Raw genomic sequence first — 27,294 nt, 5'->3', positions numbered from 1 at the left:
TAAGAATGGGATTGTGCATGTGGGTTATCGAACACGCCTCACGCCTGGATGCTCTTTCTCCTCCCGGCCCAGCCAAGCCTGTCTAGACTCTAATCCAGGGGAGAGCTGCTACTGCAGTCGGTGCTGGTTGAGATCCAGGACAATATGACATCCAGATCCAGTTCAGGCGGAAATTTCCAGAGCATATTTTACAATTTTTTTTCTTTTTTGCATTTCATTAGAGCCACTTTTTTCTGACTGCAGAAATTGTGGAATTTTGCTGATAATTTTAGAATATTTTCTGCTGAGTTGAAGAGCAGCATTAATGAACCAAGAGGGAATAAATGAAAGTGCTCTGAAAGCGCTGAGGAAAGTCATCGAGAAACTAAGGAAATTTCAGGGCCCCAGTGGAAAACCTGCTGTGTCTTCCTCTTTCTCGTGATTTCTCTCATCATCTGTCACTGTCTGTTTTCGTTTTTTTTTTTTATTATTATTATTATTTTGGTGTATACGGGTTTGTCACTCTCGTTCCCCTGGCCATTGGCGGCACTGGCACATACACTGCTGTCGAGAGTGCGTCTCCATGGTAACTGTAACCAAGCTCGCAGTTGCTTAGATGCAGGGAGCGCTGATGCTGGGGAGAATCTGTTTACTTGTGCCAACGGAGAAGACAGACAACAGAGACACCTCAATCAAGCCTGAGGCAGTCGTATTTTATGGTCTCCTCTGTCGATAGGGGCCATTTTATTTACAGTGTTTACTTTGTGGGCTCCAATACGAGGAAACTCTGTGTGTGTGTGTGTGTGTGTTGGTGGTGAAGGTGAACATTTGGGTTCTTTATCAAGAACTGTTCCTAAACTATGACTGGTCCCAGTAAAATAATAAAAAAGAGGTGCTTTGTGATTTCACTTTTCACTGCTGGTTTTCCATGAACATTACTTACATGAACAGTTGACAAGTGACGAAATATTTCATTGAAATGGGAACACCCTTAACTTCCCTTGTGTTCAGATTGCTCCAAAATCACACGATATAAGCCATATAAGCCAAAGTCAGCATTAGCATGTTGTACATTGGACTTTTTAGCATGACTACCAATATTAGTCTGCCAGTGAAATTTGAAATTTGGCACATAAATATATGTGTGTATGTGTGTGTGTGTGTGTAGTCAGTACCCTGCCTCAGCATAAGATAAAAAAAAATAAATCCTGAGCTTGCGAGCATTGAAAAGTGCAAACATGAACAAAATGTCAGGTTCAAAATGATGATACTAAAGATCATCTGTGTTATTTTCTTTTTTCATTAAGATAATGTGAGAAGTGTCCAAATGAAAATAAGTTAAGAGGCTGAATTAGAAATGGAATCAGAATCAATAAAACCTTAAGGACACATATGGTCTTTCAGTGTCACCGTTGACCTTGCAGGCTGATAGCAGAGTTCAGCCATGTCTTCATCCATCTCCCTCCGCCTCCATCAGTCCTGCTCCAGTCTATACCTCGCAGCTGCTCTTTTGTCCTCGAGTGGCTACATGACTCTGAGTGACCTTCATACCCACACTTCATCTGATAAAGCAGACACACTGTGGACACACTGAAACCACAGTGATGGTCTGCTGGTGTCTGTGAAGATACAGACACATCTCTGAATTGGCATCCACATTTTCTTTTAGCTTCTAATAATAAAATGCTGATATCAGACCATCAAAAACCACTGCAATGGCAAAACTATTCACCATATTGGAAGATAAGCAGAAGCACAGTACAATGACAAGATAATTTTCATTCATAGAGCCAGTTGTTTCTGTAAGCCATATTTCATTTGATGTCTGCACAATGCTCAGCAATTCATTTAATAGTCACTGAAACTTAGGAAATGAGCTTATTAGCCTAGATGTGAACCTCCTAGTAGTCAGAATGTCATCCAAGTCTTCAACATGGCATGACTGACTCTCACATACCATCACTGAAGACCTGAAATCGTGCTGCTAGCATGACTAAAAATGTAAAGTCATACCTCCGCTTGGATTGGCAGCATTGGAACTTATTGGTTGTCATTGCAATACTTTATAGTACATCAGTGTTCCATAAGCACATTATAGTCAAAGCTAACAACAGATCTGGGGTGACCAGAAGAAGTGAAATCAGATTCAGGTGAAAGCTATAGTGTGTGTGTGCGCGCACGCGAGCATAATTCATGCATGATTTAACCGTTTGGCACACATTTCTATTTTAAATCTATTTCTGTAACCAATTCCTGCTTGAGGTTGGATGTTATGAGGAATAATGTAATAAACTTAGTAGAAATACTAGACTCTTGATGGTTGATTGTGTTAGGAGGTTGCTCACCTGCTGAGGAAGTGTGATATTTCTGCAACAGATGGTGGGCTATTGCTGGATCAATTGTCATCAGTACCCGTAGACCTTAACACCCATTAAAAACCAAATGCAGCACCATGAGATAACCTGTCTGAAGTCAACAGCATTCTCCCACACTGACAGATGCATCATCTATAAAGCTTCCACCAAGACAACTGCTCCCTGAAACACTCCTGGAAATGAAACAGCTGACAATAAAACTCCTCAGTCTGTCTACCCAAAACACACTGCTGTCCAATAAATCCCAGGCATGTCCATTTACAGGGACTGGTTTCTGACAGCTGGAGACCTGTAGGTTTGGTTTATGAGTGGGTCCAGATGGAAGGTGCCGTCTGCCTGGTCTCCACCAAAACCTCGTTTTAATTTGCACATCTTGCTGCTTGGTTTTGTGTCTCGTGTTTGTGTTGTCGCCACCCCATCGAAGAGCGGCACAAAAAGGTTAGATGGGTGATATGTTTCTGTGTATGAAGAGGGTTGTGGTTCTGTAGGTCAACAGGTGGATATGTGTGCCCATTCTTAGCTGTACATTAATAATGAATGGCTCAGAGAGGCTATTCTAAAATCATTCAAAGGCAGTAAACGTCTTGGCTGCCTTCGTTGTCGTGTCCTTTGTTATTAAATGGAAACATTGAAATGCGCATGTGATATATGCTTCAGTCCACACAGCACGATGAAGCACTCCAGTGACGCTAACCCCTGCAAGGCTGCCACTCTGCCACAGGACTAACTGGGGGTCAGCTAATGGGATTATGTGGGTTGGAAGCCCTCATAAATGAAGTCCCTGGAGAGGAGCAGGGAACCACAGCTATCCCTTAACCCTCTTTAAAGCCATGCCTTTCACAGTCAGTCAGAAATCAGTCAGACAGCCGCACTAAAACTGCACCAGCTCTGCTGCACCGCTCATAAGAGCTGCTCCGGGCACCGGCTGATGTAACAGGGATGGCATTCCCCGTTATACCAAAAATGAAATTTATATTCATCATTTTCTTAAGATTATTTCTGAAGCAGTGAGGATTTCCTACATTGCACATTTAAGACAGACAGGCCATGGGTCACATGCAAACCCACAAACCACTCACGTAGCGGATTTAGATTGATAACTGGCTTTTCATTGTCCAAACCCTTACCTTATTTCACCTGAGAAAGCCTGTGTGTGTTACGTGTGTGTATACTCACTTTCTGATGCCTTATTCCAATGTTGCTGGCGATTGCAATGACGAAATAAACTATGCATTGAAGTAGTGGCAAAATAACAGCAGATGCTGTAGCAACAACAATAGTCTGAATTTGAAGTTATATTGTTATCAGCTGCACACTGAGACTTACAGCGTGATAACCTTCACATCAACAGTTTATCAGATGGCTGTTTTTTTTTTTTATATAAAATAAGATATAAGGTTTAAGATAATGGCCATTGTCTCAAATACTGATGTTTTTCAGCTGGAAATAAAAGCACCAACAAAAATCAAATGGGTATTTGTACCTTGCACTCCTACCTTGCAGCAAATTGTAATTTTTAATAATTTTGAATACTTTTCTCGCAATCTTCCTAAAATGTTAAATAGCAGAGACACACATTTCCGGTGAACACTGTTGTTGAAGCTCCTCTTCATGCCTCTTTGGCGTTCATGGAGAGTTTGTGTGTTTCTTACTTATTCCTGCAGAAATGTGAGCTCAGATGGAGCAGAGGCCCGGCGCAGACTGAGGGAATGTGAGGGATTGGTGGACGCCCTGCTGCATGCCCTGCAGTCAGCTGTAGGAAAGAAAGACATGGACAATAAGGTAGGATGATGTGCATCACACAGCCTCTGTTCTCAGCCACGCTGAACCACCACACAGAGTAATTAAATCTGACAATGTCTCTGCTTGTCTTTGCTCCCAGTCTGTGGAGAACTGTGTTTGCATTATGAGGAACCTCTCTTACCACGTCCACAAAGAGGTGCCAGGGGCAGAAAAGTTCCAGGACCCCTCAGTGCTACAGGCCCCTGGTTCAGCAGGACCTCAGAGGAAAAAGAAGGATGATGCCGGCTGCTTCGGAGGCAAGAAAGCCAAGGGTGAGCATGTGGGAAGAGGGAGATAGATTAGAAAAACAAAAAACAGGCTCACCAATATTCACAATCATAAATTGGAAGAACTTCAAACTGAGTTTTCTGTCCTTTCAACAAAACACCTAATTTTGCAACTCTTAGTATTATGCCATCTTAATAGGTGGAAAATTCACTGAAAATATTATGGTAATTTTTTACAACACAATGGGCAACCAAGGACCAATTACAAACATCCCTTGTATCATTTTGCTCAAATAACTGGGGGGAGATAGTCTTTTTTTATTTTTCACAAAATATCTTGGCTATAGAAACTGTTGTATGACAGCAGTGCAACACTTCAACACCTAAACTGCCTCTTTCATTTCTTCAGAAACATGAATGGAGGATGTTGAGAGTTCTTTGATTTCACACGAATTATATTCCCGTCCCATTCACAGAAATCAGCCAAACTACGTGTTGTTTTTAGGGATTAGATTAGATAGAAAGAATTGAAATGGTTTGATTCCATTTTTCAATATCTCTTATGCAGTTTCTTTTGATTTGATCAATCTCAACTGTTTTACATGTTTTGACCCAGCTGTTTTTTATTTGTGCAATCTCCTGCTTTGTCAGAGCTTCTGAACTTCTATGGCTGTTCAGTCATTAGTCGGTAGCGTGTGTGCAGTCATTAAAGAGGAACATTTGCCGTGTTCCTTACCTAACGTGAAAGACTGCATTGACACCTGAGTTCTCTGAAATGACATCAATAATGGATGATTATAATGGCGCCGCAGACGGCGCCAGGATGTTCTTGTCATTACTGACTCAGCATAACAGATGTGCTGTGCGTGTATTGCGTTGTTAGCCACGTGTTAATCAGTGTTCTCCGAGTTAGTTTGCTAAACGTTATCTCCCTGCTGTACAACAATAATGGCTGCCATTAATCAGTCAGCCAATGAGGTGTGAGCAGCAGCCATTGACCCCTGACTTCTAACGACCCATCGGAGAATCACGAGGGGTCACGACAACACGGAAGTTTACATGTATACAGATTTATCAGGAACCCGCTTAGCCAGTGCACACACTCTAAAATAATGGGATGTGTTTAGCTGCTGCGGACCCTGAAGGCATTCTTTGAGCAGAGGCTCAGGTACAGAAACATTAACTGCCGCTATAAAGGAGAATGGGGGTGGGTAGTTAAGCAAAACTGTCAACAATGTTCTGGGTAAATTGTTGCCTTAAGTAGGCTACATTTGGACATCTTTTCAGTTCAATGTCACTTCCAGCGTAAGAAATAACATGATGATCAGCATGTGCTTATGCTTTATTTTAGCTTATAGACTGTCGGATTCTCGGCTGTTATTTCCATATCTTTGAGCACATTTCTGTTCCGCCTGTACAGTCGTGGCCAAAAGTTTTGAGAATGACACAAATATTACATTTTCACAGGGTCTGCTCCTTCACGGTTTTTCTGTGTTTTTGTCACATATTTCTATGGTATACTGAAATATAATTACAAGCATTTCATTAAGTTCATCCAACAAGTCAATATTTGCAATGTTGAGCCTTCTTTTTCAAGACCTCTGCAATTCTCACTGGCATTCTGTCAAATCAACTTCTGGACCAAATCCTGACTGATGGCGGTCCATTCTTGCATAATCAATGCTTGGAGTTTGTCAGAATTTGTGGGTTTTTGTTTGTCCACCCACCTCTTGAGGATTGACGACAAGTTCTCAATGGGATTAAGATCTGGGGAGTTTCCTGGTCATGGACCCAAAATCTTTATGTTTTGTTCCCCGAGCCATTTAGTTATTACTTTTGCTTTATGGCAAGGTGCTCCATCATGCTGAAAAAGGCATGGTTCATCACCAAACTGCTCTTGGACGGTTGGGAGAAGGTGCTCTTGGAGGACGTTCTGGTACCATTCTTTATTCATGGCTGTGTTTTTAGGCAAGACTGTGAGAGAGCCCGCTCCCTTAACTGAGAAGCAACCCCACATGAATGGTCTCAGGATGTTTTACTGTTGGCATGAGACAAGACTGATGGTAGCGCTCACCTCGTCTTCTCCGGACAAGCTTTTTTCCAGATGCCCCAAACAATCGGAAAGGGGATTCATCAGAGAAAATTACTTTATGCCAGTCCTCAGCAGTCCAATCCCTGTACCTTTTGCAGAATATTAGTCTGTCCCTGATGTTTTTTCTGGAGAGAAGTGGCTTCTTTGCTGCCCTTCTTGACACCAGGCCATCCTCCAAAAGTCATTGCGTGCAGATGCACTCACACCTGCCTGCTGCCGTTCCTGAGCAAGCTCTGCACTGGTGGTGGCCCGATCCTGCAGCTGAAACAACTTTAGAGATGGTCCTGGCGCTTGCTAGACTTTCTTGGGCGTCCTGGAGCCTGTTTCTCAACAATTGAACCTCTCTCCCTGAAGCTCTTGATAATCCGATAGATGGTTGACTGAGGTGCAATCTTACTAGCTGCTAGAAAACTTTCCTGTTAGGCCCTTTTTGTGCAATGCAATGATGACTGCACGTGTTTCCTTGCAGGTAACCATGGTTAACAGAAAAGGAACAATGATGTCAAGCACCATCGTCCTTTTAAAGTGTTCAGCCTGCTTTTCTAACTCAATCGTGACAGATTAGTCTCCAGCCTTGTCCTCATCAACACCCACTCCTGTGTTAATGGAGGAATCATTAAAATGATGTTAGCTGGTATTTTCGTGGCAGGGCTGAAATGCAGTGGAAATGTTTTTTTGGGGATAAAGTTCATTTTCAAGGCAAAGAGGGACTTTGCAATTAATTGCAGTTGAGCGGATCACTCCTCATAACATTCTGGAGTATGTGCAAATTGCCATTAGAAAAACTGAAGCAGCAAACTTTGTGAAAATCAATATTTGTGTCATTCTCAAACCTTTTGGCCACTGCACTGACTGTACACTGATTTTAATGACGTACTTACACAAACGCTGTGCTTTTCTATGTGTGTTTCACTATTACTTCCCTTCCTGCTCTGTAGAACATACAGTTCTTTCTCTTCTGGCACGTCTCTTCTTTTCTTGCTCTCTCCTTTCCCACCAGGTCTTTATATCCTCTTTGGCTTTTTGACTGTATCTCTCTTCCTCCCCTGTTTTCTTTAAAAGAGCCATTCCACCAATGCCAACTCTTTGAAATCCTTCCTTGACAGCACAAATGGACTGATAATGGGTTCCTATTTCTTGCCTCTTTTTTAAATTCTCAAAAATACTTCATCCCTTTTTTCTCTCTTTCCTCCTTTCTCTGCTTTGGCTTTTTTCTGCTTTCCCTTGACCCTTGTGTAAAAGATGACTCCTTTTTTTGTGTTTCACATGTATCGGACAGCATCTTGACACACGCACACAGCTTTTTCATCATGCCTCTTCTCTCTTCTCCCTGCTTTGTGTTTTTGGCATTGCTGCTGCCTCCTTGGCTAACTATAGAGGAATGGTTTAATCAAGGTGAGTGTCCCCCCCTTCAACTCTTCTCACTACAGCTATCCTCTTCCACCTCCCCTCCATCCTCCTGCCTCCCCTCTTCCTCCTGTTCCCTTGCTGTAGAATATAGTTAAAAGTAGGTTTGGGTGTCCTCCAAAAACCTAGGAAACTTCCAAGGTCTTCCAAGGAAAATCTGGGTGTTTCACTCATTCCACATTCCACATTCACCACACCTACTTAACTATTGTAGCAGTATTATAGACTCCACCCATGCCAATCTCCACTCTTTGTTAGATGTAGTTGTTCCTTGGTCCAGGTGTAATAAGGGAAGGGTAAAATAAAGTCTTGGTGACAGAGGTAAGTTCATTTCAGTTTTTGTCAGGGTGTAAGCAGAGCTTGACTAATCATATAAATCAAACAGAAATGAAATAAGAATCCAAAATCTATTCCGAAGCTGGTTTTGTCTGAATCTGTCAGTGAGTTGAGTTGAGTTGTGCAGCATTTTACTCCAGACTGTATCTGACCTGAGCCATTATCACTGGTTTAAGCAAAAATGTTAAGCTCTGCTGCAGGCCCTGGCAGCGTGTATATGTATGTATGTGTGTGTGTGAGTGTGTGAGATTTTGTGCCACGGCTCACTTACCTTATGAGTAAGGGGTCTCCTTGAAAACATATAACAGATTATCAGTGTTATAACAACAACAACAAAAAGGAACAGTCCAAAATGAAAATAGTGCCATATTTTGGAGATGTTCTTGTTGAGTGTTGGATGAGGAAATTCAATGTCTGCCATGCCTGTGTACAACTGATAAAGTGAGAGTCCTTTGGCATAGCCTCAAAAAATTATGAAAGTCAGTCGAAAAAGCTAGCCTGAAGCATTCTGTTTTCATGTTTCCAGCCTTTATGATATTCCAGATAGTCTACACACAGAAAATGTATAAAATCCAGTGTTTACTCCTCATTTTCCCCTAGTTGCTTCTGTACAACTCTTCAGCTGCACGTTATTCACCTTTTTTATATTAAAATGTTTGAAAACTTGCTCAACTCACTTTCTCTGGAGCTGAAGAAGTTCAGCCAGGGATCAGAGCCAGAACATGGTGGTGTTTCTGCCTTGTGCCTGAAAGCATTTTCTGACCATGAAATAACAAAAGCGTCCTGGGAGGCCACGGTCTTTTAGTCTGGATTCAAAATACGCTAAATGAATATTATATTGATCCATTTTAGAATCATTCACGATGCAGATTCATCTGCTCATAATTAATGTAGCATTGGTCCATTATACAGTACAGTATGTTATTTGACAGGGGGAAAGCCCTAACTAGTTAATATCTTATTTCACAAAGGAGAAAACCTAATTATTCCCTAGCCTTAATTTTAGGCAACTTAAACGCATGAGCTTTTTTTCCCAAAGGGAAGCAGGGCTGGCCTCAGGCTAGAGAGAGAACGTCATAACTTCTTCTTACCCCAGTGGCAGTAAAATTCACTTCCATCTAGTTAAGGAATTTCTGTCTGTCTATCTCTTTACTGTCTCATGTCCATGTGCATGTGAGGTGACCATTAGCCGTGCTGCAATCAACCCACTGACCCCCTACCATATTCCAGCTACCCCTTGCCACTCTGTTACTCAAGCTTTGTTGCCTCGCAGCAAGTACTGCTCTTGTATTGGAGAGGTGTGTATATGTAATTGTGGAAAGAATGTGTGGTCATTTTTGTGTTTGTGTAAGCGGGGGTTAAATTGGGCCCGGGCTGTCCGGGGTTCTCCTTCTTCCCTGACCTGCTGAAGCTGCCATAAACCTTAAGGAAGAAGGAGACGAAATGGCTGTATTCTTTGGCGCTTGTTGTTGCCCACAAAAAAAAAAAAAAAAAAAAACAAGAACAAAGAACTTCAGTCTATTGTTGGTCTGTCGGACAGACAATCACAGCATAGATGGCGGTGATGTGATGGATGAGTTGCAGAGTAAGAATAAAATGGGTCAGAAGCTGACAGGATTAATAACAGAATGGAAGCTAATGTTCCGTTTAAATAATCTTGTGATTTTAATGCAAGTGAGTTTGCGGCAGGTTGCCCCCAGCTTTTCCCAGATAACTGTTACATTAAGCTAGACAGCAAGCTCTAGTCAAAGTTGGCCTAAAGTTAGCAACTCAGACTACACCCTGATTAGCACTTTGTTGTTAAAGCAAAGGGTTGTCTCAATTTATTATATTTAATTTGTAGTGTGACAAATTATAGCAAGCCGATTTTGTAATCTATAGACACACGCACCCATAGCAACCCTGAGACCTCAGAGCCCCCCCCCACCTGCATATCTAAGTCCCAATTTAACCACTACTTGGAAGATCCTGAACTTCAATCACCCCCTAACACTGGTGTTTGATAGCTCGGATGGAAGGCAATGTGCGTTCTTTATGTGCGTTTGAATATAAAATGCTTCTGGCTTTCTGTGTTGTGTGTGAAAGCTTCATTTGTGCTTTAGTGTTGTTGGGTTCATACTGTAGAACTGGATTAGACCGATATATTTATTTATCATGAATGTGTCATTTTGTGCTTTGTAGTACCTCTGTAGAAATCAGCCCAAAGTGGATCAGTCATCAGCCCTCTACATTTTAATATAGTTTAATAATTGGTCTTTTTAAATTATGTTTTTATGTTTTTATCTAAAACACAGTCATGATCCAAAGTTATGCATGCAACCTACCAAATCCATATCGGTCTAGCCCTGTTACGTTTAACAGTGTCCTTTAAAATCCAGTTGTCTTGGCACTGAAATCATCTTCCCTCTTCTGCTATTTACCCAGGCAGGAAAAACGGTGAGAACGACAAAAACTACGACACATTGGATCTGCCTAAACGCACAGAACCATCGAAAGGTAGGCGCCTGCCTGGCAAGCAACACATCCCTGTTTTAACGCTTTCAGTACTGAGTAAGAGTATTCCAGAGGAGAGCAGATCTGTCATTGGCCCGCTGTATTTAGGTGTCTTATTGCAACTGAAGAAAGGAGAGTCTGCAGCGGTGGCGGAGACATTTATTTAAACTCGCCTTCATTTACAATGATGTTGCATAGATAAAAATGACCAAAATAGAACTTCAATTAAAGCAAACATAGGAATACAATTTATAAATAATGACAAGGGGCAGCGTGGTTGGTTGTGCGGTTAGCGCACATACCACCTGATAGCAGCGGTTCTGGCCCAGGACCGATGCTGCAAGCCATTCCCTGTAAGCCTCTCTGAAAACATAGAATTATAAGTAGATATTAAAATCTAATCTAAAATGACTGTACCAACAAACGAAATTTTCAAAAACTAACTAAACTAATATGGAAGTGAAGTATGACAGCAGGTTTCCAAGAAAGGGTTTTCTAAATAAAAAAATACAGAATACACATGCAAGCTGGCAGTGGCATCCAGGAACCCCCTGCCCCACGACCCGGAAACAGATAAGTGGTAGAAGATGAATGAATGAATGACTCCTTCAAGAAGAGTGTTACTTTTGGTAATAACATTATTTAAATCATTATTCCCAGCTATGGAGGAAAGCATACAGTTTTTCTGCCTTTAAAACAAATTTATGGTTATTTACAGCATCTTGTAATTTACAAAAACATTGGTGGAAAAATTCTGCATCTGCAGTGCCGTACAAAACAGTCTTAGCAGCATAAACATGAATATTACATGCAGTTATCATCAGTGTGAGCTGTTTGGTTTAAAGCTGGCCAATTGTGTAGGTCAGCACAAGTGTAGGATTCTGTGGATAGAAGAATAGGACTGTTAGTTTTGAAGGTGTTTTGCCAGAGCTGCAGTCAATAGTTGCTACCTTGTGAGGGCATCAGTTCTGAGAGCCATGTTTTTGTTAAATACTGCTGCAATGCACAGGTCTGGATAATAGGCGGATTATCCCGGATTATCATCAGCACGATCAATATTTTATGCCTTTGACAATGTTGAAATGGTGTTTGGCTTGTTCTACCAAAAACATCATCAACCTGCTATTTCCAAATTTATTTGTCCTGCCTTTGTTTCGCTCAGCTTCTCGTCCCCCCTTTGCAAATGTTTGCATGTACACACACAGACACACACACATCAATCTACTTTGCAAAGATTTAAAAGAGTGAAGGAGCTCTAAGAGATATAATGAGTTGAACTCATCACACAGGGCTCTGACTTTGCTCTGCTCTTAATCCTTGAAAAGGAATTTGGAGAGGAAAAAGGGAGACCCAGTTATACACAACAGTTCTTTGCGGATTGATGCTAGTGATTTTGAGCGATTTTTTGTAAATGCTCAGATTAATAAAGTTTAATGACTAAGCCTGTATTCCTGAACACAGTTAATTTAGCTTTAACATGGCCATAACGTGTATTTGTCATTCTAATGTCATTGTGTTCCACTACGTGTTGATCATTCTTGCTCCAGAATCGTTTCATCTGGATATGATTTGATCAAATTTTATTGAAATTACTGTGAATTGAACAGCTTTGATTTTTAGACTACTGTGAAGATATGCTATTTTGCATATGATCGATCACTTGGTTGAATTATCTATAAAATAGTTGAGAGATTAAAGTGTGCCTTTTTTTTATCTATTTATTTTTTGGGGGGTGAATGTGATTTATTGACAGGATAGATGGGACAATTCATACAAGAATGCTTAGAATCTAGAAAAGGAGAAAGAGCTGACCAACGTTCTGTACCGCATTCGACTTGCTAGCAGCTGTACAGCTCCAATGTAAATATGATCTTCCTTATTTATAGTGTAAGTTGATAAGTCTGTTTCTGCACTGCGAGCCTGGAATTTTATTTATACTCAACAATTTAAGCACATATTACTCAAAACACTGACATTTATTGCATTATCTACCCAAGCTCAGTGTAACATACTATTACTGAATCAGCGTACATTTGTGAACCCCCCACCATCAGCGCTGAAATTCTGTGCCCGCTTCTACATGGCTAATTCACTCAACTAGCCAGGCCACAATCAGGGCCTTTAATGTCAGTGAAAACAATCTCCATGGTGTCTATACTGATTCATATCATCAGCCTGTACTTCACTAAAGACTCCTACTCTTCAGCAGTAGATCAAATTATGTGGACTAACCACGTTAAGTGAGCTCAAAAGCACAGCCATTTCCTCCGTTTAACATTCATTCATCATCGCACATGGACTACTTTGACCATTGAAATCAGTGAAGCTGAGGGGATCATTGACAAACAGGTTACATCAACAAATTGCTTCCGATCGGTTTCAGTTTGAGTTTTAATGCGATTTGATGGTGTTCCACACATAATATCAGACATTTAGTGAGTAGAAGTAATGTTAGCCACTTTCAAACAATGCTGTGCCTTTATAATGAATGTTTGCTGTAAGTCCATGACACAAACAAATTCATTTCATTAATTTCGTCCAATATTTAAATTGGTTTGTTGCCTAAAGTCTTAATTGTGAATAAAATACTTTTGAAGAACAGTAATATTAGTTTCACATCTCAGATACCGATGTATACTGACATATATATACGTATACTGTATACTCACGATAGAGCTGTTTCTGGAAATAGAGTGCTCACAAATCGAGACGTTAAATGGCCGTCTTGGAGATATTATGAGTCCAGTGAACACCTCTCAGCTCCTTTCCCCTGCTCTCCTGTTTAAGGGTTTGTGTGTATATCCTAATTCCTATAATTGGTGTGGGGGATTCTATTTACTCAACTACAGAGGATATTGGGCCTTTATTAGAAGGAAAGATTCTATTAGAGAGGAGGCCTTTATTTAATGAATTCTCAACTACAGCAACAATTTCTCAGTCATCCCAATGGTCTGAGGGATACCATGTCTGCACGCTGTGTATGTTGTGGGAATGATGCCTGCCGGTACAAGTGGAGGTATCAGATATCACAGTAAGGGTAACTACAGCTACGAGGGGGACCCATCTGTTTTTTTTCCCAGGAGGGAAAAAGGAGGTGTTTATTAGAAGGAGGCTTTCATTTGTTCAAATCGCCAACGCACCCTACCATTAATAGACAGCCAGCATCTGTGAGAATTTTGGCCACTATTTTAGGAAATGTGGTATATTGTATTATGTCATATGATCAGTAATGTGTAAACATTAACTTGGAAAGTCACAACTTAAATCAGTTATAATTAGCATGCAGCATATACAGCAGTGCATCTGGATGGTGATTGAATTTGTATTTGCTTGTTTACAAATTTGTATAAGACCTTTCTCTATGGAAGTGTGTGTGTGTGTGTTTGTGTGTGTGTGTGTGTATATGTGTGTCTCTGTTCAGTTGGAAGTGTTCCAAATTTAGGACCTTTTCCTAACAGAGCAAGGATATTTTGGTCAGGCCACTCTTACCATCTTCGCTTAGTTGTGCCTTTGGCTATAATTCACTTGCTACACAACCTTATGTGGTATTTACACATCAGTACCTTCATCAATGTTTATTGGCAGGCTGTGTAAGTCAATACCACTTCCTGTTTAGTTGTTAATCAACCACATTAAAATGGCAAAGTGGGCAGTCTTTAGAGTATATCACAATCTATTGCTGTCCAAGTTAGCCAATTTTGGCTGTTTTTTATCTTTCCTAAAGTGAACAGATCAAGGATGATATTTAATATTTTCCACTTGCTCATGGGTAAAAAGCCCAGCTGTCACACTGAGGCTGTACTTCTATAGCAGTTATAATTGTGTACACAATGTGCAAACAATACCCTTCTGAGTTTTGAATCCAGAGAAAGCAATTATTGTTATAGACCTAAATGTCATGCACAATTAAAATATGTGTGTGCGGGTTCACGTTGTAGAGAACACCACGTTTTCTTGCCTGCGGACTGATAAATCATATTTGACGTTTATTAGCTCGACACACAAGTGAATAACAACAGTGAGATGCATGGATAATAAGCCTAATCACCAGAACAAAACCCACAATGACTTTTAAAGCATGTTTAATCACTTTTCTTCTTTTCAGGGCACATCAGTATCATCTGGGTGCTGTTTGTTTGTCTGCGTAGATATATTTTTATGTGTGCTCAAGCACGTACCTCACCCTGCCACTATCCCCTGCTCATCTGTGTTTACAGAGAGAGAGCGATGGAGAGAGAAGGAGGAGATTCTGTGGCGATGGCTAAGGAAGATATAAGGGATTACATGTGTATCCTGGTCCTGATGTCAGACAGAGAGAGGTCAACACTGAGACCAGGCTGGACCTGGCAGTGGGCAATGATTATTTTGTTGTGTTTGTGTGTGTGTGTGTGTGTGTGTGTAGAAAAAGGCAGGACAGTGGGACGCTAAGGGTATATCAAGTTTCCCATTTTTGATATACTACCACAAGATACATTTTAAGTTTGGGTTAGAGTTAGAGTTTCAATTCTTTGGCCCCTTGAGGCCAGAAGAACAAGTTGTAGATACAAAGATTATTATTCATTTAGGAAGTTGTCATGTAGAAGAAACACAGATGTTTATTTATGCATCCAGCAGACACAACAACTGGACATTTCAACGCAACTCAATCATGTCTACCTGATTACGCATTAAAGAATCGTCAGATCACCAAACATATCAGGACACGTCTTCTTGGGATCATGAATGGCTGTGAAATTCTCTATGGAAACCTGTTTCAGGTTCGTCCAACTGCTTGTTTTGGACATTGTAAACTGACGACCTCAGTGCTCATTCAACCTATTAAAATTGAAAAAAGTCACAAGAAAAGTCACAAGAAAGAGTCTATAAAGGAAGGCACTAGGTGTATTGCGGTTATTTTTCTGGAAGTGCACAGTGAAAACAATGACAGCTTGACGGCAAATTTTTAACAAAGTTTGAGTTAGAAATTGGAACCGCTGGGATTTGTCTCATGGGAAATGTAGGAACCAATGTTTTAGGGGCCAACCCATCCTGGGGGCTGACTTTTAGGATATCTGAGCCACTGCTGCTTTGGTTTGACCATAAACTTTACTGAAATGCAATGCTAAAGCTAAAGTCTTTTTAAAGGTGTTTTTACCAGCTGAATCATATTACAGGTTTCCTTATTCCAAATCTGGATTTACTCACTGACCATTGCAGAAGCAGAAGGGTGATGTAATGTATGTAACAATGGATTCCCCGATCTGCTGCCATCAGTTCACCAAAGACCTCTCCAAGAGACGCACAGAGAGCGCACCAACCTGCACAAGTAAACATGAGCAACATGTTGAGAAAGGAGCCACCAGAATCCAAACCATGCTGAAATGGAGATTCTGAAGGGCTGAGAAGTCATAAAGAGAGAGTTGAGAAGGAAGTGAGGAAGCAAAGGGCCGAGCAAAGGGAGGAGCAAAAGAGAAAGAGGTAGTTAAGCTTGAGAGGCTTAGATGGAAAAAGGTGATGGCGGCGCTCGAGGTGCTCATCATAACACCCAGATTGACACAATGATCTGAAGGAGCAGCAGATGAGGGATGAGGAGGCTAAGGCAGCTGAAAGCAGCTTGAAGTGCCTGATCTCCCAGGTGAGGAGCCAGGAGTTAGACTGCTCACAAGGGTCTCCCAAATGATGTAACTTATTCTCATCCATTTGTTCCAGACATTCTTGCACTTATTCAATGCAGCGTCTTCCATTGTGGCGATCACCATATTTTCCCTTCAGAGGCTTCAGAGGAGGCTTAATTTTAGCCTTTTTTCAAACAAGCAGGATGAGGTCATGAAGTGTAGACAGCGTGCTGATAAAACAGCATCAAAGACATTCATTGTAAAAAAAAAAATATTTAGAAATAGAGGAAAGATCGGGAAGAGAGGAAGTTAGTCGTTAAGGGAAGAGGCTGAAAGAGAAGTAAAATTCAAACATTTCAAGTTGTGTTGGTGATACAGTGATCAACAGACGACTGCTGAAATCCCAATTTAAGTCCAAGATTCAAGATTTGTGTTTTGTGTTCCCTTTTGTTAAATCAATTTTGTGAAGATAATTTCAATTTGTAACGCAGACTTTGGTATGGTCCTCATGGGTAGAATGTAAATCACTGATTTCCATTGCACTTCTTATGAGTTTCTGAACTCTCTATTTCTCACCCATAAAGCTGTATCCTAATCGTGTCACAAGCGATCACATTTTTTGCTTGCAATATACACAAATGAAATGCCACACGTGCAAATCTGTTGAGCTGAAGTCAGCTTGGTGCCCCAGTATGTTCAGCGTTGTCTGTATGCTATTGCCTGTGTTGTGAAGGTACTGCATGGTGAATCTACCCGCTTCAACTGGATCGTAGGTTTGACAGTAGATAGAGGGAGCGAGAGCAGTTACGTTGCATGGCATGAAACCAAAACAAGCTGAATGACCTGGAAATGCTCCATAAGGCACAGCAGGTCGTAGCAGTGACCAAGGGAGGTTTTGCAGGATGTCCCTGCATGCACAGCATATGGATTTTAACTGCTATTTTGGTCGTTTACACTGAGCCAAACTTGTTGGGGCCATTCTGTTTATCTTTTATACAGAACTGTGAGGGGAAATTAACCCCCCCAGAACCATCTACCAGATTTCTATCACCATGACAATCTCTGAACTTAACGAAGCAGTTTCTGTTTTAGAAAGAACAGTGTTGTTGTTTAAACATGAGGGACTGTTGTTTTGAACAACTTTGAAGTAAAGTTATTTCAATAACTTTCTTTTCCAGGCAAAAGACTGCAGTCAGTGTGACTGAAGGTCAATCAGCCTGCTCCTCAGCACTTCCTAAAAACTCTGTCAATGATGACTCAATTGATTGGGTGTTTTTGCACCTGGTAAACTATCGTTGTGATTAATTCAGTGACCAATTTGTGGACAGCGTAAAGAACAATGCATCAGTACATTATTCATGCTGCCCACACCACAGGCAGAGAAAAGAGAAATGGAGTGCTATAACAAAAGCAATGAAGAGGTGCGAAAAGATGTTTTTCATTAATGAGGCAGTGAGCCCTTGAAATTATGAAACATTTTTCCAGCAGTTAATTAAAACCACAGCTTAAAACTTTAGTTTGCAGAAAGGTCAGGTGAGAGACAGAAGGGGGAGGAAAAAAGGTGTGACGTTCTATTACTATGTATGTGCACTTGTGCAAATCTTTACAATTTCTTTCTGAGAGCAGACTTTAAAAAACAGCTCCAATAAAAAGGGAAGCTCTTTTTAAGTGCAGGCCTCCTCTACCTTGAGAAGGAGGATGAGAGAATACAGACACTGGAAATATAGTTTCTTACATTAACTGGCCTTTACCCTTTGTACATCCTCTGTCAGCCCCCATTCATCAGCTTCTGTGTTACACTCTAGTGTATTGTTAAAGAGCTGCCGTGATGCTGGAGAGCAGCTCACATTCTCTAGGTCTTTTCAGCGGTTTCCAGCTGAAGTGAATGGAAGACGTGGAAGTGCTCACATCCCTGCAACTAAGGATTAAATCATATGACCTTGACAGATAGGATAATGGGCTCTACTTTTTGCATAGCGAGCGCAGCTTAAAAAAAACCTTCAGCTATTAAAATTTGTTGGTCACATTTCAGTGCCAACACAGTCTGCTGCCTACCACCTCTACTTCACATATCCCATTTGGGATCTGCTGTGACCTCATTATTCCAAAAAATCTCCCTCTCTGTCTTCTCCAAGAAAAAAGTTGACAAAAACTAAATGGTGTGTAGTGTGTACCTATGTGGACTGTGACAGGCAGTTAGTATGAGCAGACGATGTCATCCTGAAGGTGTAAAGTCAGTATGGGTCACCCTCTGGGGTTACTGAACAATTGCTATTTTTCAGTCTGGACAAACCAGTACCACCATCCATGAGGCTGCATTGCTAGCACACATATTTAAGTGTCACATGTGAGCTGTATGTTTGTATTGCATATGAGTCCAGGCATATATATATATATATATATATATATATAAGCAAAACCCTCATTACCCATTACCTTTTAGCTCTGGGCTAGCATGTTCCCCACTAGTATTTTTCTTACACAAGGACATAATTGGAAATTGTGTGGGCAAACTTTTTTACCACTATGATGAATTTTTGTCTGTGCTTGCACTTTGCAGTGAGGCTGATCACAAATGTGCAAGGTAGTACTAATTAGTCACAAGATATCTGACGAAGCAATAACAGCCTTAAAAGCACTGGTGTTTCCATGGGCAGGCCCTTATGCGCTCTTTATTTTTTCATTCACTTACTAATTTTCCTCTCCCTCTCTGCCACTCCAGTGCTTTCTCCCTGGGAGATTCATTGTGCTCATTTCATATTGCAAATGCTCATTTCACAATTGAAAAAACTGCAGCATTTACCAAGGCGACAGCTACGTAACACGTTTGACTGCTTTGTCTCGCAAGCAAAGCATTTAATTTGTGGCAAGGTCGTTGCATTGACAAACAACGATACTGCAAGCTATTATGTATTGCATTGTATATCCATCTTTGATATCATCCTGCTAGAGTTACTTGTTTGTAGTATAATGAACACTCACTGTTTTGCTATCGGAATCATCTGTGCTTCTGATGCATCTGAGCTCTTGAAGTCAGAAAAGGCAGAGCCTCAATTGAATTAAGGAAGACTGAGCTGCATTTTCATTGTTTGTCTCTTGCTGCACATGGAAAAATTGAGAAATATATCACTTACAGGCTCTGTGGCACAAATCTGATTCGTCTAATCCTCCCTGTAATATCGCTGTGGTTTGAAAGCTGCTGTGGTGAGAAAAGCAATTGTCTTGCCGAAAGTCACAATGAACGTCCTGCCACAGATAGCGAATATTTTCAAGCAGATCAATTTTTCAAGATGAAGCAAGTTTGCTTCAGTGTAGTACAATTCCAACGGGAGGGAAAGTTCTGGCCTGTACTGCATCTGCTTTACACCCAGAGTTAAAGCAGAATATCATGAATAATTTACTCTCTGTGGCAGCTCCCAAGCAGCAGTTGCATGTAGGTGTGCTCCATTTTTTGTGCCTGTGGAATTTCACACCCAGGCGGCAAATACTGAATCGTGGCCTTGCTGACTTCTCGTGAATGAGCAGACTTCGGACCGCTCGGGCAAATCACATGCCCTTTTGTTCAGAACGAACACACCACACAGTTTCTCCATGTTCCATCTCCTCTTCCTCTCTCCCTGCCGTCACATTTCTCAGCAAAGTGACACACCAAAGGGTGATGACTAGCTCCCGCACGTATGCTCTCAGACACAGGCAGATGTCACATACACAAAAAGCATGCACACAAATAAAAAGGCGTGCCTACAAACATGTAACACTTGCATGGACACATGCTCACAGATTTTCACACATATTGTCTCACTCTCAGCTTCTCTGGCATGTTGACACATATCATCCACTCCTCTCAGGGATGGATCCAGACTGTCTGGCACCTCATATCGCTCTGCATCTTTTTGTAGCCTAAGCCATTACATTTCCTCTGGCAATACACCTTCCTCATGCCAAATATACAGTGACACTTTGGCTCTGCAACTTTTTTACATCGGGTGCTGTCACATCCAGAAGGATGTCGATCCTGCTCAAAGTAAAGGAGGCCAGTATATATGGAGGTGTGATGAGTGACTGATTTTATAATTCTGTTCTATTGCAGCCCTAACTTTCAAATGTAGTGATGAAGCTAATTTGGCTGCAAGCAAGCAGAAATCCCCCAAAATCTCAAGAGAGGCCCTAGTTAAATATAGGATAAATAAATATAAACAAAAACCTACAACCAAAGCATTAGATATAATCATGCTGGAATTTCTGCTTAAGCTGTGTTTATTGTTTCTTTTTATAGTTTCCTTCTTGGCTCTCGGGCATCAGTTATCTCTTGAGACAGTTGTTCCAGGGAAGAGATATTGTAAGAGCCCTATTAAATTGTGAATCTCTCATGGACTGGACAGCCAAGTCATTTGGAACTGCTGCCAAAAAACTTCTGATTTGGACTTGAAATCAAATCCATTTTAAAGCCATATGGGAAAGGTATGGGTTCATTCATCTGTTCATGGGGAGAACTATTCTATCCCACATATGTCGCTAAGTAACCTGCGTTTTGATATCAACACGTACGACGAATCCCTGTGTGCGCCACCAGCTGCAGGGAGTGCCACCCTGAATTAAACCTGCTAACCTAATACTTCTCACATGGCAGTCACTTTGCCTCTTCTGTTGTTGATAATAAAACTAAGCACAACACAGTGGCTTTCAGTTAACATTTAGGTACTGCACCCCCCACCCCTTCAACTCCTCACCCACCTCTTTAGAGTTATTGTGCACGGGCGGTGTGTGAAAACAAACAAGTGAATTGGGAGGTGTGTTTGAGGTGGACCACCTTGTGTTTTGCAGGAAATACAAAGAGCTTTGTCAAATAATGCTTTTCCTCGGTCTCATGGAGAGTGACTTTGCCACACATCATCAGTGGAACAAAGTCCTTGCAGATTGGCATGTGTGTTTGCATGCGTTGATGCATAGAAGAATTTATCCACTTGTGTTTGGCTAGAGGTTAGGATAGAGGGGTGTCTCTTATTCCCATCACATCCTCTGTGGCAGTGCATGAACTGAACAGCGCTGAAACCCACTCTGCCTCAGCAGCGATCAACAGCTTCCTAGATTCTTTAGCCCTGCCAAAAAGAAAAAAAAAAAAAAAAAAATCTCAGTACTTGTGATCAGTGTTTCCTCCTCCTACAAGACTCTGTGTAATTCTAAAAAAAAACAGCTGGGAATCCACCTGACAGCGTCAGGCTCTTCAGATGATTAACCATGTCATTTGCCTCTCGAATCTCCCCAAACCTGAGCAATTGGAGTAAAGTGATAATTATGAGACCAGAATGAGTCCAGGGAAAGTAGGAGGAAGTGCAGTGAGGTTTACTTGCCAGCTGGAGCCTTTGTTTGGCCCTGTTCAAGCCACAAGAGTGCGACTTCCTGTTTCTGCAAGAGATGTTTTAATCTAATTAAAAGCAGATTAATGGTACACTGACTGGCATCACTGAAGTTGCAAGAATAAAAAAAGCCTGGTCCCCCATTCCTTTTGTCCTTTTACTGCTAAACATTAAACGAAATATTGGTTGTAAACAGTCCATACCGTTGTGAATAGGAGCACCCTGAAGTCTGCGGTCCTTGTACAGTGTGCAGTCACGGCGGGGGGAGGCGTCACATGGTACACAGAAGTGATGGGGAATGGCAGGGGGTGTCCAATCAAAGGTTTCACTCTGACTTCAGAATTACGCGGGGTTACTCTGTGTAATGTGTTTTAGATGACAGTTTTGGGATTTAGCTGATGCATTTGCAGTACGCTGCATAAAATCTATGCATTCATTCAAAGCTAGTAAGCAGAGAAGCTGCCTTACTCCACAATCAAAGAAGCATGACAGAGATGAATAGGCAGAGGAACAGTCTAAAGCGAAGAATGGGAACATCTGTTTATGCATATTATGAGTGATGCTGCCCTCTTCCCACTCACTCCTCTAAAACACTGAGTTTTCTCACATACACAGCCATCTAGTTAACTAGTCTGTAATCACAGGTATTTTGGTGTTTAATGTGTGTTTGATTTGTCAACTCATTTTGTCTTCACTGCCTTTTGTTTAACTCTGATAAGCACATGTTACCTAGCCAGATCTAAATTCATACATCTGAGCATAAACACAGTTTTTCTTTCCCTCCCTCAGACACACACACAAAAAGGACAATTCTGTGTGCCCTTGAGCATGAGGGTGGTATTATGTGGCTATTAGAGGAGGGGCTGTTTATCAGGGTGTTGCAGAGAGAGAATATTACCTAGGAAAATTGACCACAGCTGTGTGTGTATGTGTTAGCGTGTCTTTTTGTGTTTGCGTATCAGGAGAGAAGCACAGACTGTCATTCTCCAAGGCGACAGTTAATCCATAGTATCCATCACACTTTAGCATGCCATTTCACCAAGATGGGAGTGGGAGGGGAGCTGGTGAGGCTGGAGGAGGTATTAAATAAGAGATGGCTGCTGACAGAGACACAGACACGGGAGATCCCGCCACCATCAAACGCCAGCAGACTTCATCCTGCACTCCTGTGTTGCTGGAGACAGCGGGTGCACCTGTTGAGGCTCCTGGTCAGGCTGTGATGCAGCAGCTCAGCAGAGTTCAGGTCTAATAGTCAACAACAAAACTGAGAGCCATGAACGCCATGATTTAGATTGTTTCTTTGGAGGTTCTCCCCGCTGCTCCCTCAGTTTGTCGTGTAAACACTCGAAGCTGGTTTTCCATTTGCTGCTAGATTGCAGAAGATGTTTCCTTTAAAAAATACTCACTTTCTCCTCATGCAAATCCAACAAAAATTCAACATTGGGGAGTTGGGTACAGCCAGAACAGCAGAGGCAGCAGCAGCAGTCAGCTGGGGGTATATCTTTTCACCACACAAAGAGCTGTGCAGGTTTGGGTTTTTGCCACCTTGCTTTTAAAGCACTATACCTACACAGTACACTTTTGCTCACCTATTCCCTACGCTGCAGACTTCACAGTTTCTTCCCTTTTACTTTTGATATATCCGTGTGTTTCTCACTGTTTTAATGGAGTCCGTGACACAGGTTGGAACAACCACCAGCGCATCTTCAAGGTCATTCTCATCCAAGTGTTTCAGCTAACTGGGTGGTGGAATGTGTGGGTCTGTGTACAAAACCATGATTCTGTCAAGGTTTTATATTCTTTTGATAGACGGAACAGAGGCTGAAGCTTTTGGACTAACTAAATATGCAAAGCAACTAAACTGAGAAAACCATTAGAAGGTAAACAAACAATAATAACAAAAATATATCCACTCTGAGACACAGCCTACCACTTAGAAGGCTCCAAGCCCCTCACCCCACCTCATAGCCTCGTCGGTGCTGGGCTGTCCAGAAGCAGACAGAAGGTCCTTAATAGAATTACAAAAGTAACAAGCTTCTCATGTATAGCAAATCTTCCCGTCAATACCAAAGCCGACATTTGCTGGCTGAAATGACAACTGTCCAATAAGGCTACCATTAGCTCCATGAGAAAGATGGAATTGTAGTCCCAGGGTGCTTATTGTCTCTACCTGTACCATTTAGGGTCTCAAATTTGCAGATTAAGACTGAATACAGTTTATCATGTAGCACCAAGAGACTGATGCTTGTGCTGCATGTCCCAGCTGATGATCAGCATTGATGCGTTGCAGTGTAATGGTAGATCGTGTTCGTGTGATATATGGCATTATATATGACAAGATAAAGGTTATTTCACTCTAACATAATTCTGTTTGACTGTTCAACCTACATAATTATATTTTAGCTGTGTTTTCACCATCAAGAAGAAAAGCCTTAAGGATTAAGACAAAGTGGAAACGCTGCCTTGGGTAATGCTCAGCTCGGGCTGCTGGAGTGCACTTCCCCCTATCTAACCCCCAGCCTAAACCCACTCCTGCAAACGTATTCAGGGCATCGCCCTCCAAGAATACCAATCCTCATTGCAGGCTTATGCACACTGCTGTGGCTGCTGTGTTATGGTGGGACTGTGCATTGACCAAAGGCAGCTAACTTTTATTACATGCCTGTGAGAAATTTCAAATGCCCTGTCAATATTCATGACTGGTATCAGCCGAGATATTAGTCCCAACCTGTGTGTGTGTGTGTGTGTGTGGTGGGCTTAAACCTATTACTTCCTATCATCCAGACTGCCAGCCCAGGCCCCAAAAAAACCCACACCTCCTCTTAGCCAACATCTTTATCTTCAGTTCATGTTCATTTCTCATTCTAGTCACTGCCGTACCACCAACCCCCCCCCCCCAACACACATAAACACTCTCACACATCAGCAGGCCATAGGATTATCTAGGCTTATTCCCAAAGGCTGGACACCAAGCGTCCAACCCCCCCATCCACAAACTGGAGTGTAGTATTTAGCTTGTGCTGCAGTGCATCGGGTTTTCTAAACTAGATGGTGGTTGAGTTTTTCCTCTTTTTCCCTTGTGAGTCCTTGTTGTCCTGACATGACTTATGCATCTCTGTGGACTATTTAGCAGTTAGCTGGCCCATCCACCGTGTATTCATTCATTAATTCATCCTCAACCTCTTGTCCATTTCTGGGTCACGGGAGGTGCTGCCAATCCCAGCTCAAATTGGACGAGGGCAGGTCACCAGTCCACACAGGGCCAACACACAGAGAGAGACAAAGACAAACAGCCACTCACGCTCACACTCAGAGTCACCAGTTAACCCAAACATGATGTCTTTGGACGGTGGGAGGAAACCCATGCAGACGAGGAGAACATGCAAACTGCAAACAGTAAGGCCCCAGCCCGGGAACTAGGCTGGGAACCAAACCCGCAACCTTCTTATTGTGGAGTAACAGTGCTAACCATTATGCCACCATGGTGCCCCATCCACCATGCAACAACTATAATTAAAATCTACAAAAATTTCTACTTGTTATTAATCCTTCCCTAATTATACCCTAAAACCTTTTTAGTGCCCACTGTATCTTTATTTATTCTTTCCCCTCCAGCCTTTTGACCACTTCATTTCCTTACCCTGCTCCTATCTTCCTTTCTTCCCACCCACACATGTATGATCTGTATAGTAGAGTTGTGCCTAGTCTTGATTGCCTCTGTCCTATTCCTCAGATCGGCTTATGCACGCGTTTGTATCTTCCGTTCCTTTCCTCCCCAATCCCCTTCTCCTCCCCCTTCCAGTGAAATCCCTGTCAGATGTGGAGAGGTGCAGCATTTTGGGAATTGCCTCTAATTTGTGGTACACAACACTTCCCTCACAACTTAGCTTGTTTTTCAGCCTCTCAGTCTCAGGTGAGCATCTGAAACTGCCAAACAGGAAATAGAAAACATTGTCCACTGGCCCCCATGGCTTCTCTCTTAGAGCTTCCCTCCTCTCTCTCACTCTCTCTCCCCACCTATGTCTTCCATTACATCTCCCTTGCAGCCTATTGCGCAGTCTCTAGTTCTGTTTTCGACTGGATTAGGATGTGACTGGACTGGATAAGTTTAGCAGGTACTCAAGGTGATTGTGAAATGCACTCCAATCTTACACAATCATATACACTAATATGCAAAAAAGCAGTAATACAAGCCTTTCCACCCCCAAGCACTCAAGTGTCTGAGGGAGATGTTTACACCAAGCACAAGCAGGGCTCAGCCTCTAATTGCAGCCTGAAGGCTCGTATTTTTGCCAGTTCCTGTTGAATTATGGGTCTTGAAGGTGAGGACAAAAAAAAGTTCCTTTTTACATATATTACTGCCTAATGGACCAAGATCTAGTGTTATATAATGGGCCTCACATGAACATTGGATGAGATTTGTTCGAGCTGAAGGAGCGGCAACCCCTAGCGTTACCAACGTGTACTTCTTCATCTCTACTCATTGTCTATGTCAATAAACATTATCTAGCATTATCTGCATTTTGTGTTTTTGGCATATGGGAAGAAAGAAAGAGATGGTGAGAGAAACAGAGGAAAGAGAGATGAGAGAGAAGAAACAAATAGCATAGTCAAGATATTTATTCTATTATAAGTAGCATGACAGATATAGGATACTGACCTGCCTGGTAGAGTCTGGAGTAGCCTTGTGGCTGGAAGCTATGTTTAAACTAGTGTGATAGACGTTCTAAAGCTGAATTTACTTCAATAGCAATAGACGCAAGCTCTGAAAAAGATTCCCATGTTTATGCTCTGCGATCTTTCATCCATATGGGACAATTGTCCCAGCTGTGTGTATAGTTGTCTCTGTAAGTAGAGTTCTCTGCGTAGTCACAGAAAACAGAGAATGGTGCTTTACCAGTGAAGGATAATACCAAGTATTACTCCCCATGCGGGCTTGGTGGGTTGGACTTAGCTATATTTTTCTCAGCAATTCACTTCTTTGGTAGTTGTTGTTTGTGTGTACGGGAGTGTACCTGTTACTTCTTAGCTTTGCTTTGAACTGTTCGAACCCTAAACAGCCCCCTATTGTTACTATCACCTCAGTAACAAGGCTAATTTGACCAATTAATATATATTTCTACATTCCAGTGCTGTCACTCGTGTTATTTGGATAAAAAAATTGATTAATAACATCATTTACTTTCCCTCACAAATAAGACACCTGGACTGATCGCATGTAGGTTTCACCTGTGCCAGACATGGAGACGGCAAGCAGCATCTGTTCACCACACAGGCAGACAGAGCTTGTTCATCTGTCCTGCCGCTGCATGCAGCAACGGGCATTCTGTACTATGTGACAACTATGTATGAACACAAGGTCCTGCTAACTTTAAAGAGCAATTTCTTTAATGGTCAAGAAACTTGAAATGGTTTTGAAGAGCTTGTTTCTGCTCTAGCAGAGAGAGAATGTTACATATCTTGTCAATATGTTTTTCATCCAAAGGGAAATAAGATCTCCCGATTCCAATATAAACGACTGTCACCTCAGGCCCTGGAACACTATTACATTAGCAGGAGGAACATTTGAAACAAACAACTGGAACATTACCACTGTTGATCCACTGACAGGTTAGATAGCTCCAGGGACATTCTTGAGTAAGCCACAGAAAA

General features: G+C 41.7%; 1 protein-coding gene across 1 annotated transcript in view; it reads left to right on the top strand.

Moving 5' to 3' along the window:
- Positions 1-27,294, top strand: part of arvcfb (ARVCF delta catenin family member b) — a 120,873-nt gene that overhangs the window by 71,679 nt on the left and 21,900 nt on the right. Inside the window, exons 6-9 of the mRNA XM_029509986.1 lie at positions 4,019-4,136; positions 4,237-4,408; positions 7,833-7,850; positions 10,623-10,694. Of these exons, the coding sequence (XP_029365846.1) occupies positions 4,019-4,136; positions 4,237-4,408; positions 7,833-7,850; positions 10,623-10,694 (380 nt within the window). The remainder of the gene's footprint in view (positions 1-4,018; positions 4,137-4,236; positions 4,409-7,832; positions 7,851-10,622; positions 10,695-27,294) is intronic.

The sequence above is a fragment of the Echeneis naucrates genome, chromosome 9 (genome assembly GCF_900963305.1).
Source record: "Echeneis naucrates chromosome 9, fEcheNa1.1, whole genome shotgun sequence".
In the NCBI taxonomy this organism is placed as follows: domain Eukaryota; kingdom Metazoa; phylum Chordata; class Actinopteri; order Carangiformes; family Echeneidae; genus Echeneis; species Echeneis naucrates.
Note: the sequence above shows the minus strand (reverse complement) of the source record. Positions and strands in the feature narration are given on the sequence as shown.